Source organism: Hemicordylus capensis, chromosome 2 (assembly GCF_027244095.1).
Source record: "Hemicordylus capensis ecotype Gifberg chromosome 2, rHemCap1.1.pri, whole genome shotgun sequence".
NCBI lineage: Eukaryota > Metazoa > Chordata > Lepidosauria > Squamata > Cordylidae > Hemicordylus > Hemicordylus capensis.
The window spans coordinates 14,266,685-14,284,498 of record NC_069658.1 but is presented as its reverse complement, the minus strand read 5'-3'; the positions used below and the strand labels follow the sequence as shown (position 1 = coordinate 14,284,498).

General features: G+C 42.0%; 1 protein-coding gene across 6 annotated transcripts in view; it reads left to right on the top strand.

Annotated features, from left to right (window-relative positions):
- DYM (dymeclin) overlaps window positions 1–17,814 on the top strand; it is a 292,392-nt gene that overhangs the window by 226,165 nt on the left and 48,413 nt on the right. For all 6 annotated transcript variants that reach the window (XM_053297362.1, XM_053297363.1, XM_053297361.1 and 3 more), the window contains one exon: window positions 13,075–13,257. In XM_053297362.1, coding sequence (XP_053153337.1) covers window positions 13,075–13,257 — 183 coding nt within the window. The remainder of the gene's footprint in view (window positions 1–13,074; window positions 13,258–17,814) is intronic.

Sequence of the window (17,814 nt, the reverse complement as noted above, 5' to 3'; positions counted from 1 at the left end):
TCTTCCCAATCTGCCTTGGTTTTTCCTTCCTGTTTGTACCTTAAGCCAGTCTATTGAGAGGAGCATGTGCAGGAAGCACTTTTGAAACCAATGTCTATGGTAATACAGTAGATGGCAAAAATAGTAATAATGGTGAGGAACAGTGCTGAAGACAAGATGTTGCAGTAAGCATTCATATAATGCTTTACCTGTAGGTATTTCTGCCTTTCTAAACTGTTAACAAATATTTCAGTTTTGCCTCTCAATTTACATAACTGTTTGGATTCATTTTCTCCAACCTTTACATAACACTCTAGGATTTGGATAGGCAAGTTTCTCGGCCTTTTGGCTGGGAAAGCATTCTCTACTAAAGTCATCTGTGCTTTTGCTGGTGTGCCAGTTGTGCCAATTCTTCAAGATGGGGAAATGGCTATGCTGTAATATATGCTTTAGTAACCCTAAGGATGAATTGCTGCAATGCACTCTATGTGGGATTACCTTTTAAGAAGCATTTGGAAACTGCAGGTAGTTTAAAATTCATCTGTCTGGAAACCAGCTTTTTTTTAAGCACACGATTCCATGGCTATTCTCTCTGTACTTACAGAGAGTTTGTTTCCAAGTCCAGTTCAAATTGCAATATGTTTCCAAGCTCCATTCAGAGTGCTGTTGACTACCTTTTAAAGCCTTGAATAGCTTAGGGAAGCTATTAGGGAAAACTTATTGTCTTCCACATCAGCTTGCCCATCCACTTCATTCATTGTGGGAGGCTGTGTCCTGTTTCCTGCTACCATCAGCGATGTTCCCTCTAAGATGTGTGTGCATGCACACATTTTTTGATGTCCGCTCAGTTCATTTTAAAATCCTGCTCAGGTTGAATCAGAAATGACCCATTCTGAATGCATGATCTCACACACTGCCTTCATACTGCCACCCAGAACAAAACTCATTGTGCGCACAGATGAAAAAAAAATAGAGGGTACACTGGTTGGCAGGCAGAAATTTAGATGAGGATCTTCTCCATTGGTATCAAGGCAATGGAGGTTCCTGCCCTCCAGACTGGTCCCTTCCCTCCTAGTCTTTGGATATCACACTAAGTAATTTTTATTTTGATGGCAGTGTGGCCTGGCTAGCTTAAAAAATAATTTCATTGCTGAGTCCTCTGCTACTCCTATATGCAATTGAATTTTCTTTTGGTTTTGCTTGTTATATTTTTAGTTGTTTATCTGTGTTGTGAGCTGCCTTGAATGCCTCATTTATGAGGCAGAAAGGTGGAATATAAATATTCTTAATAAATATATACACATATCCTTAAAATGTTGCATTTCTGAATTCTCTAACACCTACCCTAGTAATGACTTGGTTTCTAAGGGGAAACAAATTAAATACACAGTTTATAACTTGTTTTCAGCTGTAGAGTGGAAAGTGGTTGCATTAAAGAAATACTTTCCTGCTGTTGTATTTCTGGAACCTTGAATTGCAATCCTTATCACGGCACTTCTCTCTAGAATTTCAGTCTTTTACAGCAAAGACAAAGAGAGTGGGAACTTCACTTGTGGTTTCATATGAGTAGCCTTCTTGCTTAAACTATATAATTAATTTTCAAAAGCCTCAGTAAAGGCTTTACCAATGAATTCAAGTTGAAGCATACAGGAGTGTGGGTGTGTATATGTGTGGGTGTCAAAAATTAAATGCAAAGCTGAGCGATTTCTGTACTTATCGATGATCATAAGCAGCCTGTCTGCATAAAAGATCAAAAGTACAGTATACAAAAGACTGATAGATAGATAGATAGATAGATAGATAGATAGATAGATAGATAGATAGAGTGCCGTCAAGTTGGTGTCGACTCAGCGACCACATAGATAGATTCTCTCCAGGATGATCTGTCTTCAACTTGGCCTTACATGTCTCTCAGTGGTGCATTCACTGCTGTCGTAATCAAGTTCATCCACCCTGCTGTTGGTCGTCCTCTATAATACAATATATTGTTTACAAAACAGACAATATATTAATTGATATTAATGTAGTAATTGAGAAACCTCAATTAGTAAAAGATATGCTCAATAATTATCAAAAATATAAGATCCAATATTATTATTCACAATACTGTATATAATCACTTATAACTCTATCTTGTGAATAATAATATTGGATTTTTGTATTTTGTATAATCATTGAGCATATATTTTACTGATTGAGGTTCCTAGATTACTATCTTAATAATAATAAATATGTTTTGTATACTGTACCTTTGATCTTTTATTCATGCAATCTTTGTTTAGATTAGGTACACAGTGTGTACTACACGCCCTGTTATCTGTATCATAAACAGCCTTAATTTTTTAACAGGAGATCTAGATTCTGTCGAAGCCTCTCTTTCTTCTCTCTAGACAAGTCCACAATGCATTTATTATTTCAGAAATTATTAAGCATTTTCGCCCCTCCAATAATAGAAATGTTATCTATTTGTATGTTAATTGGATTTAGCTCAAGGTATACCTAGCTTATTTAAATGTCTCTCCTGGTTTTTTGACGAGTGTTTAATTTTGTAGCAGACTTTGTTTCTTCAATATCTCGTCAGTACAGAAGTGCAGAATTAAGGATATTCAAGTGCTTTTTGCCTGGACTGTTGTGTGACATTTATATGAAATTCTTATCAGCCAAATAAGAATATAAATGGTTAAACTACATATTCTTGCCTTTCTGTCCTGTCCTGTGGCGAAATTCACACATAATTCAGAGATTTTTATGTTTACAGCCCTTACTCTGTTGACCTACGTTTTGTACAAGCTGCCATTTTGTGACTGGCTCCACCTCCCCAAGCCACTATTTTGTGCTGATAGTTTCCAGTACTCTGGCAAAAAAGAAAGTTACTCCCAGATTCTTTAGGTCTGTCTACTTTTTCCTCGAGAAATACATGAATGTCTGTAGTCCTGATGAAGTAATCAGCCCCATCTAATAAAATGAAGCTGCTTAAGCCCATTTATTTCAGTGTCATAGATTTTACAAGCAGTTTAACTTGTGCTGGTTTGTGATCATTCAACTCAGCAAGGATAAGTTTTTCTCATTCAAAGCGATATTGTAAGAAGATGGTAAAACTAAGGTTCTGCAAACATGTTGAACTTTGCCCTTTTCATTTCTTGACTTAACATGCAACCATAATATTACCTTTCTCTAGCTTGATTGACTAATATATCGGAAGTCATTACAGTAACATAATAATGGAGCATTCATTATTTCCTTTTTAGCAGAAAAGGTTTCCTATAAACTTTCTAGGTATGAGTCGGCAGGGTGGGGGGTGGGGAGATCTGACATTCAAAAGAATGTTTCTTTATAGCATGAATTAGTCCTTGGATTTCCTTCCTCTACCAGACTCCTTTAGTTTCATGAACTCTGTTTTTGCTTTCCTGTGTAAAGGAAGCTGCTTAAATTGTTACTGTTGATAAATATCTGGCAAAGGAGTGTTAAAATTGTCAATCCATATTTGATATCTTGTAATATCAGATGTTTCTATCAGCTCCACCCCACCACCATCAAATGTACTCCCATTACATTGAGCTGCAGATTGAGCTGGCCTGTGGTAGATCCTGCAAGATACTGTTTAACGTTCCTCTCTACACTTGGGACAAATATTCATATCTTGTTTTGAAAATTGCTTTCTGTAATACTTCTTTAAAATGGTTGATCATTGGAGTTTCCAATGTAGAAGCAGGAGGCCTCCATTTTTTGCAGCACTGATCACTCGAACAGTTTGCTAGACCTTCATAGCGCTCTGTCTGTCTTTGTATATTGCTAGACCTTCATAGCGCTCTGTCTGTCTTTGTATATTGCGATGCCGTGCCTCCTGTCTTGCATTAGGTGCAGTTGCACTGGCGGCCTAAATGTCTGCAAATCCTTGTAGTCACTTTAGGCTCTCGGCAGGTACTTCCAAGTCTTAGTGGGGTCTGCAAACTTGCCACAGCCACTGACACCACTGACACTTGGCCGATTCTCATTCGACCCATGTTACATGCTGGATTTTAGATATTAAACATATTTGTAAAGTGCAGTCTTACATTGCAAGACCTCTTCAAATGTTCACTTCCACAAGACTGATTTAGAATCATTCCCATGTGGGAAATATGACATTGGAATTGAAAGATCTGTAAACAGTAGACAGCAGGATGTAGTATCCTGCTCACAGATCTTTCCTGGAAAATATTGTGTGTGCGTTTGCATTAGTTTCCCCAGTTTCAATGCAACATTGTCCATATATACTTCTTCCATAGGACTAGAGCACTGAGGATAATTTCCTCTACATGTCTGAAGTGGTCCTTAATTTTCCAGATACTTATTATTGTCTCTTGAAGTGAGATGTGTTGTTGGAAAACTTACCTTGACATGGTAATTCTGAAGTAGCATGGGAATGAGGCAGGACACTGAATAGTGGGTATTAGTCCTTACTCCACTTCACTGATCTCATTTTTGAAGTGGGTATAATAGGGTTTAGAATTTAAAGCGATTAGATCATGCAACTGAGGATCTGCTACTACTATTCTGGATCCTTAAAAGTGACAAATCCCATTTCTAGTTTAGATTGGCCCTCTTAATCTGCAAAACAGACGTGCTCCAAAGACATAAATCTTAATGAAAGGATTGTTGTTATTTTAATTCTTCTTCCCCCTTCCCTAAAGACATCTTAGATGTATTCTCTGGGAGCATTATAGTATGTGTGTCAACAGGTTAGCTGTACGCAGACAACAGAGTTGTTATTACTCCTGTAGCAACTCAAAGGAAGGGTGCTTTAGAAGTAAAATTATATCTTAATCTAATTTGGAATTTACCGAGGCATGTATGCCAAGAGGCTGAAATTATTATTTTTGCTAATAATATATAACCTGTGGAGTGCCTTTCAGTTTTTAATATTCTCCCAACAACTTTGGCACATAGAATGCATGCAGTTTTTCCCATTTCACAGAAAATTGGCCTTATAGGGCCATTAAGTCCATGGGTTAATTGGGATTTGAAGCTGGTCCTCCTGAGTCTCAGGCATGTGCTCTTCATTGTGAGGAGCATCTGTCAAGTTCATCAGGTCTCTTTTACAGGGCTTTGGTACTCTCAGAATGGGCCCCTTTGCCACTATTGTTGCATTGCTGAGGTTCACTCCCCCACTGTGGGTAGCGTTTGCCATTTCTCTGAGATGAAGATACCAGCATCCCAAACTTTGACCGGCTTGTTTAAGCATCAGTTAAAAGATACACAAGTTTCCTCCCATCGTTTGGAGAATCTTGCTCACTCACAAAACATTCTGGATTTGTTCAACTTGCTGCTGTTGTATTGTCCTACATTTTAGAGTCAATCAATTCCAAAAATGACTGCTGCCTAAACAGATTTGTAGACCATCAGACTATTTCTCTGTGCAAGTCTCATGGTTTTAGATTAGAAATGGGGTGTTTTTATTTGTGGAGGAAGGTGTCATAACTGTTACAGAAGCCTAAACTATCTGGTGCAAAAGGCCAGTCTAATTATATACCTTTCATCACGGGTATCAGCTGTTGCATTGAACGAAGAAGCTGCTAAAGTATTTATCATTTCAGCCGTTGTCTTGTGGGGGGAGAGAGATTCTGTGTGTTCAGTTGTGTTGAAATTGGTGCGCAGCTATATTAACAGGGTGATAACAATTTTCTTGGTAACTATGAAATGTTTTTATAACCTTGTTTATATCTGCCCTGATGCTGTGCTTAGATGCAGAAATGCTTTAGCGTGACACTTAGAATGCACAGCAGCAAAGTGCAATATTTTGCCATTTCACGACAGCATGTCACCATTTTCTCACCCACTTGCTGTTCTTGGCTTTCTGTTTCTTATCCCACCTCACTTCTGCCTGTTTCTAGAAGCCTAGCATATAAAACTACTCAAAATGTTATGAACAGACATCACAGGAACCTAAAATATAATTTTGATAGGAGCAGGTAAAAACTTGAGAAGTTGGGCTATGGTGCTATCTTTAGGATATACAGTATTTACTGCACAGACTTGTTGGTATTCTGTACCAGTTTAACTACCATGGCTCCCCTCTCCCCGAGCATCCTAAGAATTGTAGTTTGGTGGGCATGCTGAGAGATCTCTGATTTCTCCTCATAGAACTACAGTTTTCAGAATTTCCTGGAGAGAGGGAAGGACTATTAAACCTGTATGTATGTATGTATCATATTTAGGCAAGGGGAAAGCAGAGGCAGGGATAAGTGCACCCTCCCCTGCCCTTCAAGTCAACCCTCTCTGCCTTCAACTTCCCCCTCCCTGTTCCATGCTCGTAGGAATGGGACAGGGTGGAGGAAGTTCGAAGGCGGAGAGGGTTGACTTGAAGGGCAGGGGAGGGTGCACTTATCCCTGCCTCCGCTTTCCCCCTGCTGGCAGAATACCTCCCTGCCACCCCGTCCGCTCCTCAGACCAGAAGTAAGCAGAAGTACCCAGCATGCGTATGATGTGCACACGCGCGCCAGGTACTACCACTTACTTCTGGTCTGAGGAGTGGACGGGGTGGCAGGGAGGTACGCTGCCACCCCGCCAGACCTGTTTGCAATAGAGCGCCGGCTGGGGGGAAGGGCGTGCACCCTCCCCCGCCCTTCAAGCCAATCCCCCACACCCCTTTGAACCGGCAGAACCTCTGGTCATTCGAACTGGTTCGGAAGCCCATAAAGGGCCTCCAAAACAGTTTCATGCACATCCCTATGCCCTGATTGCTTACTTTCCCTGCTCAAAAGAGGGAGATGGTGTTTTTGATTGCATGCATTGCTAGGAAAGAATAATAATAACCACAATTGAGGAGGTGGTAGTGTATCTATAGCAGAAAAGCTATAGATCTAAAATCTATTATATTTGCAGGAAATGCCAGTATATTTGAAGGAAATAGTTAGCATAAATCTTTGCTCTTGATCAGAGAGTCTAAACTCTCCTTCCACCTGTCAAGGGCAGACACATAGAGATTGGGCAGGGATGCCTTTTTTCACCTTTCTGGCACTGGGACTTATCAGGCTGTACCAGCCACCTAATGGCGCAGCAGGGAAGTAACCTGCCTAGGAAGCAAGAGGTTTCTGGTTGGAATCCCGTTGGTATGTTTCCCAGACTATGGGAAACACCTATATCAGGCAGCAGCGATATCGGAAAATGCTGAAAGGCATCATCTCATACAGCGCGGGAGGAGGCAGTGGTAAACCCCTACCAAAGAAAACTACATGGCTCTCTGGTCACCAGGAGTTGACACCGACTCGATGGCACAATTTTACTTTATCAGCCAACATTCCCTCTTCTACACCAGCTTCTATCATAGCTCAGTAGTAGAGCACAAGTTTTGCATACAGAAGTTCCCAAGTTCAGTCCTTGGCATTTTCCAGGTCAAGCTGGGAAAGATCTCCGAAACATTGGCGAGCCTCTGCCAGTCAATGTGGATAATACTGAGCTACATAGACCAGTGGTCAAGTAAGGCACCTTCCTGTGCTAAAATTGCCTATGCTAAATTAAAATTGAGAGTCCTGCTCTCAACTGAGGCTGCATCATGTCAGGAAGGGGAGATCTTCTTGTGAATGATGCACAAAAAGTGGGTATTTTGAAAAATAAAATAAAATCTCGTGCTAACTTGATATTGGGCGTTTGCTGTAGCTGAACTAGTCTGTTCTTGCGCTCTCGTTAGCCTTGTTGCCTTAGTTTCTTTTGCCTGGCAGAAAAAGGAAATGTGGATCTATGTTAATCAATGAGGCTTTTTACCAGCCTAGTTTGTAAAAATGATTTCTGTTAGTTCTCTGTGCAAGTGATACACCCACAGACAATGTTTGCGCAAAGGGTTTTATTTAAGTAAGCCACCTTGAGTGTCTTCAGTTTGCAGACAAAGTGGGATATATATGTTGTTTTATAAACAAACAGCTATTATTCTGTTGGGGAGAGAGGCTCCAGGAAGGTTCATACAAAGATGACATAAACGAGAGTTCAAGATGCCTGACTTTTCCTTTCAAAAGAAAATTGCTCATTTATAGGTTTCTATCATGCCTCTTCACAGAATTTGAGGCAGTTTACAACACTTAAAAACAACAAACCTGTACAAAATTCTGTAATTTAAATGTAATGTAATTAAAATTGTTTGGAATATAATTTAAATTGTTTTGACAGGTTCAATAGTGGATTGGTAACTGGTTGAAGGACAGGAAACAGAGGGTAGGAATAAATGGGCAGTTTTCACAATGGAGGGAAATAAAAAGTGGGGTCCCCCAGGGATCTGTACTGGGACCCATGCTTATTCATTAATGTTATAAACTTGATCATAAATGATCTACAGGTTGGGGTAAGCAGTGAATTTTGCAATGACACTAAACTATTTAGGGTAGATAAATCCACAACAGATGGTGAGGAGCGCCAAAAGGATCTCCCTGGGGGGTGGGGAGAGCAACAAAATTGCAAATGCGGTTCAATGGGAGCAAGTGCTAAGTAATGCATATTGGGGCAAAAAATCCCAACTTCACATATACACTGATGGGGTCCGATGTGTCAGTGACTGACTAGGGCATTTTTCACAGCGGCCTCTTAGCCTGCATCTCCTCCTGAATGGAGGGTGTGCGTTCACATATTGACCAGATTTACCTCGAAATCCTTATGAGCTATCAGGGAGTACTTCACACACACACAAAGAGGCTGTGGTGCTCCCTCTCTTGAAGAAGACATCTCTTGATCCTGAGGTCCTGGATAATTATAGACCAGTCTTCCTTTTCTTGCAAAGGTTTTGGAGAAGGTTGTATGTGTCCAGCTTGAGAGAGTTCTGGATGAAGCCAATTTTCTAGATGCTTTCCAGTCAAGTTTCAGGCCACGGCACAGCACAGAAGCAGCATTGGTCGCTCTGGTTGATGATTTGTATCATGACCAAGATACAAGTAGTGTAGAGGGTAGCATCCCTCTATTGGGCCTTTGAGATCTCTCAGCAGCTTTCGATACCATCAACCATGGTATCCTTCTGGAGCACCTGTGCAGGTTGGGTATTGGAGGCACTGTTTTGCAGTGGTCCCGTTCCTTCCTTAGAGGGCGCTTTCAGTCGGTGTGAATTGGTGGCGAGTGCTCCACCCTGTGGCCACTTTTCTATGGCGTCCCTCAGGGCTTGGTTCTTGCACCCATTCTTCTTAACATCTGCATGAAACCACTGGGACAGGTCATTCACCAGTTTCGATTGAGATTCCATCAATATGCTGATGATACCCAGTTGTATATTGCCACCCCAGGCCACTCTGGAGATGTTGTTTCTTGGGCGTGATCTCTGTCTTTTACACTAATGGGTTCTGCGCCTGCGCAGAGACCTCATTGGAACCTAACAAGCTCAATTCTCCTGCTAAGGGTAAGAACCCCGCCCCCAGCCGATGTATGCGGCTGCACAACTCCTCATCACCTCAGTCTTTTGTCGTCCACACTTCAGTAAATGTTGTGGAGTCCTCAGCTCGACAATGAGTAGGATCTATCTATCCCCTTGTTGTTTTTCTCCCTGCTGCTTCAATTTTTTCATTTCCTTTCTTTATTTTTTATTTCTTTCACATAGTAGCATATTTTTCATGGCTTTTTGGCTTTTTGCAGGTTTCCCCCCCTTTCTCAGAGCTCCGATCCTGGCTAGGACAGAGCATGGTGGCCAGCCAGCCTTCAATGTTTAAGCCAGGCACAATGAATGTTAAAAAATGTGTTTGTTGCAGATCTAAGATCCCTTCCCCCAATACTCATACCAAGTGTCTCTTGTGCCTGGGGGAATCCCACATTGCCGAGACCTGTCTTCATTGTCAGAAGTTTACGAAGCAGGCTCACAAGAATAGGGCTTCTCGCCTGCGCGCAGCCCTGTGGGATCTGGCTCTCCATTCCTCGGAAACCTTATTGTTGAAGTAGTCTGTTAAAATGGCTTTGTCGGTACAGTCAGAGTGTGTGGTATCTGCTCCTGTGGAGGCCAAAAACCCGGCTCCAATACCGGTTTCAACACCCCCTGGTGCTCATCCTTCAATGGCTTCGAGTGAGCCTGTGCACTCGGAAGACCTCCCTAAGCATTCTGCGCCTGTGGTATGGAAGTCTTCCCCAAATCCCTCGGTGTTGATACCAAAGAGGAAGAAGAAGTCAAAGTTGCCTCGTGACTTGCCAGTGGGTCAGCACCTTCCTCTTATAGCGAAGAGAAAGAAGGCAGCGTCGGTTCCTGTGTCGGATGCCCCTGTGGCCAAGAAGCTTAAAGTGGCCTCGGATCATCCTATACCAAAGTTGTTGGTGTCGGGACGGCCTAGCTCACCTTTGGCTGTGAATTCATTGGACTTGGCCCACGCTCATGTTCGATTGAGTAGAGAGCTTTCAATGGCGACGGATGAGCCGGGGTTCACTTCATCAGAAGAGGAGGCCTGTTCTCCAGTCAAGCCTGCAGAAGACGCATTGTGGTTACCTAGGCATCAGTTGCCCCCTCGAAGGTGCCAGGAGCACATCCCTCTTAGGGACCGTAGTTCCCGTTGGGACTCGGAAGAACGCTCATTGGTTTACAGGCAAGATCCGTCCCGGGACCGTCATGTCTGGATCATGTCTGGATCAATACCATGTGGCGGAGCGTCGTTCTTCCTTGAATGATGTTGAGCCTTCTTATGGTGCTTGATGCCGGGACTCTGGATCATGTGATCGATATCAAATGGACTATTGATCAGACTATGTTAGGCCCCGTTGTGGGCCTCGTTACTCAGAAGGTCCCATGTATGGGAAACCCTTAACTATGAGGGGCAGGCATGAACCCCACTCACACTGTACTGCGTACAGTTCTGGTCACTGTATCTTAAGGACGTTACAGAACCGGAAAAGGTGCAGAAGAGGGCAACCAAGATGATCAGGTGCCTGGAGCACCTTCCTTATGTGGCAAGGCTACAGCATCTGGGGCTTTTTAGTTTGGAAAAGAAGTGATTACAGGGAGACATGATAGAAGTTTATAACATTTATGCATTAAGTAGAGAGAGTGGACAGAGAGAAATACTTCTCCCTCTCTCACAAAACTAGAACCAGTGGTCATCCCATTAAACTGATGGCTGGGAAATTTAGGACCAACAAAAGGAAGTACTTTTTCATACATTGCATAATTAATCTATGGAATTCCATGCTACAGGATGTGGTGATGGCATTAGCTTGGATGGCTTGAAAAAAGGCTTGGGCAGATTCTTGGAGGACAGGTCTATCAATGGCTACTAGTTTGAAGGCTATAGGCCACCTCCAGCCTCAGAGGTCAGGTTTGTTTGTTTTAACATATTATTATAGCGGCCAAAACGCAAGTTCTCTGGATTGTTTACAAAACAATAAAAACAACCAATAAAAAGATTGACAAGATGCCTCTAAATACCATGTGCAGGGGAACAACAGCAGGAGAGAGGGCATTTCCTCACCTCTTACCTGTGGGCTTTTCAGAGGCATCTGGACTAGATAGACCTTCGGCCTGATCCAGCAGGGCTAGATCCTAATATATGGGATTACAGATGAAGAGGGCCATCTACATTATTTGCAATTTTTTTTTCCAAAACAGTTTCATTCTGTGTTGGGGATGGCTCTCCCATGAGACCAGATTGAGTAACTGCCTCAGGCAGTGAATGTGCCCTGGGGTGGTGGGTGCAGGCATCCCATCCTGCAGCAGGCATCACTCTCCTGCCTAATCTCCTCTGCTTCCTCGTCTCTCCCCCACCCGCCCCTTGCCTCCCTGGACCATCTCCCCTCTTCCTCTTTGCTAGCCTTGTTTTCCAAGGCACACTACTGTTTTTTGTGTTGCAGGCCAGCCAGGCAGTGTGGGTCCAGGAGCATTTTTGCCCACTAGTCTCTCCTAATCACTGCTTTGCTGCTGTAGCACCAGCTTGCTCACATGCACACTGTCCCCACTCACGTGCAAACTCTCCACGCACTCTTATTTTTGTTTATAGTGGAATAATACAGTCCACTAAACCTTGAAGATCCACTTTTGAAATAATTTAAGCACTTCTGCTAGATGGCTTCGAATGCCTTTACCATGTTAGACCCTTAAAATGAGACATGGACAATAGGCAAAGTGGTAACTCTCATCAATGTTGGTGACAGCCAACAACCTGGATGGCTTTAAGAAGGGTTTGGATAATTTCATGGAGGAGAGGTCTATCAACGGCTGCTAGTCGGAGGGCTGTGGGCCACCTCCAGCCTCAAAGGCAGGATACCTCTGAGTACCAGTTGCAGGGGAGTAACAGCAGGAGAGAGGGCATGCCCTCAACTCTTGCCTGTGGCTTCCAGCGGCATCTGGTGGGCCACTGTACGAAACAGGATGCTGAAACAGGATGCTGGATGTTCAGGGGCCTATAGTACCTTTCTTATGAGGCAAGACTACAACACCTGGGTCTTTTTAGTTTAGAAAAAAAGACTACTGCGGGGAGACATGATAGAGGTCTATAAAATCATGCATGGTGTGCAGAAAGTGGATAGAGAGAAATTCTTCTGCCTCTCCTATAACACTAGAACCAGGGGTCATTCCATGAAATTGATTGCCGGGAAATCTAGGACCAACAGACGGAAGTACTTTTTCACACAACGCATAATCAGCTTGTGGAATTCTCTGCCGCAAGATGTGTCGACAGCCAACAACCTGGATGGCTTTAAGAAGGGTTTGGATAACTTCATGGAGGAGAGGTCTATCGACAGCTACTAGTCGGAGGGCTGTGGGCCACCTCCAGCCTCAAAGGCAGGATGCCTCTGAGTCCCAGTTGCGGGGGAGTAACAGCAGGAGAGAGAGAGCATGCCCTCAGCTCCTGCCTGTGGCTTCCAGCGGCATCTGGTGGGCCACTGTGTGAAACAGGATACTGGACTGGATGGGCCTTGGGCCTGATCCAGCAGAGCTGTTCTTATGACTAGATGGGCCTTGGGCCTGATCTGGCAGAGCTGTTCTTATGTTCTTACCTGATAAAGTGTGTAACCATACTCTTTTCCTCCCTGAAATATTAAATACAATCAGTTCATGTCTGAATGAACATCTGGAAAGGGGGAGGGGCGTACACTTTGTTGGAAATGGTGCCTGTGTTCATTTTTTGCTATGTATGTAATGTGTGTTCTGCCTTTGCTTGTTTCTTATAGGCACAGGACCTGAATGTGATTGAGGAAGTCATTCGAATGATGTTGGAGATAATCAACTCCTGCTTGACCAACTCTCTGCATCATAATCCTAACTTAGTGTATGCACTACTTTACAAGCGGGATCTCTTTGAGCAATTTCGAACTCACCCATCTTTCCAGGATATAATGCAAAATATAGATCTGGTAAGTAACAACTCTCCATCAATTTGGTATTTTAAAATGGCCTTTAAAATACAGTTTTAAACAGCTACTTTCACATCTGTTTCTGTTGCAATTGTTCCATTCATTGTGGAAGAGCAGTTCATTGTGCTTTTCTAGTGTTTACGCATATGAGCATGGTTCTTGTGTCTGTGTGCACACATAGGGCATTAGGAGATCATTTTATTATTTATAAAATGCCTAAAATTTCTTGGCATTGTATAACAATTAAAAAGCACAGGGACCTACCTTCAGATTTGAAGTAAATATGATACAAATTGGATTAAAAGGCAAGAAGAAAGTAAGCAGATTACATGCCAGTTCTTTTTAAATGTTATTATTTAAAAAAAGGAAAACGACAAGAGAGTATAGATTTTTATTACTAAAAATGCAGGACATAGAATGGGACTTGTTGGATTTAAAAAGGAGGTCCTTGCTGTCTTGAGCAGCAGATTACATCTGGGAGTAACTTTAGAACAGGGGTCCCTAGCTCCCATCATCCCCAGCCCACAATGGCTGAAGTGTCCCCAAGTGTCTATGCACCCTCCAAAACTGGCACAGAAACACATTGCAGTCCTGCTGTATGCAGACGATATGATCCTTTTATCCCAGACGCCCATAGGACTACGTCGAGCACTAGCACAATTAAGTTCATTTTGTAACAGAGAGATGATAGAGGTAAACCACCAAAAGACAAAAGTTTTGGTGTTTGCTAAACGACCAAAGAGATATACCTGGCACATGAATGGGAACACAATTGAACAAGTTCAATCTTATAAATACTTAGGTGTTGTATTCCACTCATCTGGTTCCCGTATTGCGCATCAAAAACATATTATTCAGAGCGCCTAATTATCAATCAATCTGATCAAATCATTTTATTTTTCACGGGGAGCTCTGTACATCCCTGTTGCAATAAAATTACTATTGGCCAAAGTGTATCCTCAGATAATGTATGGTGCACAATTGGGCCCATTTAGTAATTTTGCTCCGTTAGAAACACTGCAAACTAAGTTCATAAGAACTATATTACAGCTGCCATGTTGTGTCCCAAATACTGTTATTAGAAGGGAGGTGGGTCTGGTTAGATTTGAATCACACTATTGGAGATCCATCATACTCTACTGGTTAAAATTGGTTTTCATGAAAGTCGGCTTAGTGCATTTAATTCTGGAAGACTCCTTTAAATCCAATTGGAAATTGGCAATTACAGAAAAACTTCTATTATATGGATTCTCTCATGATGATTTTATTAGATTAGGTTTCGATCAGGCCAGAAGAGAAATTGTGCAACGTATCCATGACGTGGAGTTGCAGATGGATCATGCAAAGTTACCGAGTAGCATCTACATAGGTAGCCAGTGCACCGAGCTCAAGCCTGCTACATATCTAAGTAGCATTTTAATTCCAAAATTTAGACGAGCTCTAACACTTGCCCGTGTAAATGCTCTCCCAACAGCTGTGCTCCATGGGAGATTCCAGGGTATACCATACACATCAAGATTATGCCCTTGTGGATCTGGTAACGTTGAAACAACTGCTCATGTTTTACTGCATTGTGAATATTACAGAGACATAAGACGCCAACAAATTGCCCCACTTTTGATAAATTTTCCGGGTCGTGGAGAGGATTTCTATTTAAACTATTTGCTCACTAATCCTAATCCGGATGTTATTCATATCGTGGCCAAATATTGTTATATAATATGCCAAATGCGTATAAATGTAGTCTGATTTTATATTATCTTATTATTGTTATTATCATTATTATTTTAATATTGTTGTATTGCTGGTCTACGACCAAAATAAAGTTTTACAAGTTTACAAGTGTCCCCAAATGTTGTTCAGCTACCACTCCCATAGTATGTTATGCACACAGGTGAAAAAAATTAGAGGGGATACTAGTGCCAAGGCAGCTCATCCAACTGATTGATTGATTAATTTAAGTGCTGTCAAGTCGGTGTTGACGCTTAGCAACCACATAGATAGATTCTCTCCAGGATGATCTGTCTTCAACTTGGCCTTTAAGGTCTCTCAGTGGTGCTTGCATTGCTGTCGTAATTGAGTCCATCCACCTTGCTGCTGGTCATTCTCTTCTCTTTCCTTCAACTTTTCCCAGCATTATGGACTTCTCAAGGGAGCTAGATTTTCGCATAATGTGCCTGAAGCAGTATTCCCTCTAAGGTATGCGCTTGTGTATGCACTAACAAGTTTTTAGGTGTCCGCTCAGTTCATTTTCGATCCCACTCAGGTTGAATCAGGAAGGCCCCATTCTGAATGCAGGTGCGCACACACTGCCTTGATACTGCCATCCAAAACAAAACTCATTCTGCACAGAGATGAAAAAAATTAGAGGGACCACTGGTCTGAAGAATGATAGTTTGAGCCTGGTCATTTGTGCCTTGAGTGGAAATTCTGGATTGATATGTCCTATGATACATTTGTTTTCCGGGCTGTCCATGGTATCCACAAAAGTCTTCTCCAGCACCCAAATTCAAAAGCGTCAATGCTTTTTCTATCTTGCTTCTTCAAAGTCCAGCTTTTGCGTCCATAGAGTGTCATGGGGGAAAACCACTGTGTGAACTATTCTAATCTTTGTAGGTGTCAAGTGCTAGTCTGCAGCGTATTTCTTGACTGCTGGATCCTTTACTGTCGATGGTCGATCCTAAAAGGCAGAAGCTATCCACCACTTCAGTGTCTTCATTATCAATTCTGATGCTGGTTGCTGTGCCCATTGTCATTAGTTTAGTCTTTACATTTAGTCATAGTCCCATTTTTTTCACTGTACTCCTTGACTTTCATTACAAGAGCTTGTAGATCATCCGCATTCTCAGCTGTCAGAGTGGTGTCATCAGCGTAGTGCAAGTTACTGATGTTTCTTCCTTCAACTTTAAAACCACGCTCATCTTCTTCCGATCTAGCTTCTCTCAGTATCTGTTCAGCATATAAGTTGAATAAATACAGAGAAAGTATACAGCCTTGTCTTACTTCTTTGCCTATCTGGAACCAGTCTGTTTCACCATGTTCCGTCTAGTCTGTGGCTTCCTGTCCTGTGTATAGGTTTCTCATGAGAATGAGATGTTCTGGGACACCCATTTTCCTAAGGATATTCCACAACTTGACATGGTCAACGCAATCAAAGGCTTTTCAGTAGTCAATAAAGCACTTATTGACTATTTTGGGTTTTCCTGTCTTTCTCAGTTATCCAGCATGAATCAGCTATGATGTCTCCTGTTCCTCGACCTTTTCTGAAACCAGCTTGAATATCTGGCATTTTTCTTTCCACATAGGGCTCTAATCTGCGTTGGATGATCCTAAGCATTATTTTGCTAGCATGTGAAATTAAGGATATTGTGCAATGGTTTGCACAATCTGTTAAGTCTTCTTTCTTTTGTATGGGTATGTAGACTGACCTCTTCCAATCTGTTGGCTACTGTGTTGTTCTCCAAATTTTCTGGCATTGTTTGTTTAGAGTCTTGACTGATACTTCTTCTGTTGCTTGCCATATTTCTTTAGCTATTCCATCAATTCCTGTAGCCTTCTCACTTGGTTAGTGCTGATCTAACTTCATCTTCCCATACTAGAGGTTCTTGCAAGTAGAGAATATGTTCTAGAGTTTCTTGGATGTTGACATCCCTGCTGTACAGATTTTCAGTATACTCCTTCCATCTCTGTTTGATCTTCTCTGAATCAGTTACTATCTGTCGTTGGGCATCCCTTAACATACCAATTTGCGGCTGGGACCTCCTTCTGTGTTCAGAGATCTTTTGGAAAACTTGCCTTGTTTTCCTGTGTATTTCCATCCTCAAGGTCTTTACAGAAGTCATTGTAATACTGCTCCTTGTCTCTTCTAACAGCTTTCTGAAATTCCCTATTAAGTTCCTTCATCTTTATCTTTCTTGACTTTGGCTTCTCTCCTCTTGGCAATTTCCACCGTCTGTTCTGACATCCATTTTGCTTTCTTCTGTTTCTTGGTCTTTGGTAGTCTCTTTTCACATTCGTCCTTAACAACCTCTTTGATTTCATTCCACAGTTCCTCTGGTTCCCTATCAATCAGGTTCAGAACTTCAAAGTAGTTCCTGATGTTTTCCTTGAAAGTGGTGGGTACATTTTCAAAATCATATCGTGAAAGCTGGATAGCTTTGTTTTTCCACTTTAGCTTGACTTCGAACTTGCACATGAGCAGTCTGTGATCTGTTCCACAATCGGTCCCTGGCCATGTCTTTGCTGTTATTACTAAGCTCTTCCACCTCCTTGCACCAATAATGTAATCAATTTGATTTCTGTGTACTCCATCTGGTGATGTCCATGTGTATAGGCTGTATATATACAATATATGTGTATATATTGGTTGTTTGAAGAATGTGTTAGCAATGAAGTTTCTGTTTCCTAGGCCATATAAGCCGAATGTGTTTTCCTTCTTACCTGTTCCAACTCTGGCATTCCAGTCTCCAACCACCAGCATCACATCTTGCTTGCATATTCTGTCAATTTCAGACTGAACTTGATCAACTTCCGCTTCTTCTGCATCAGTTGTTGGGG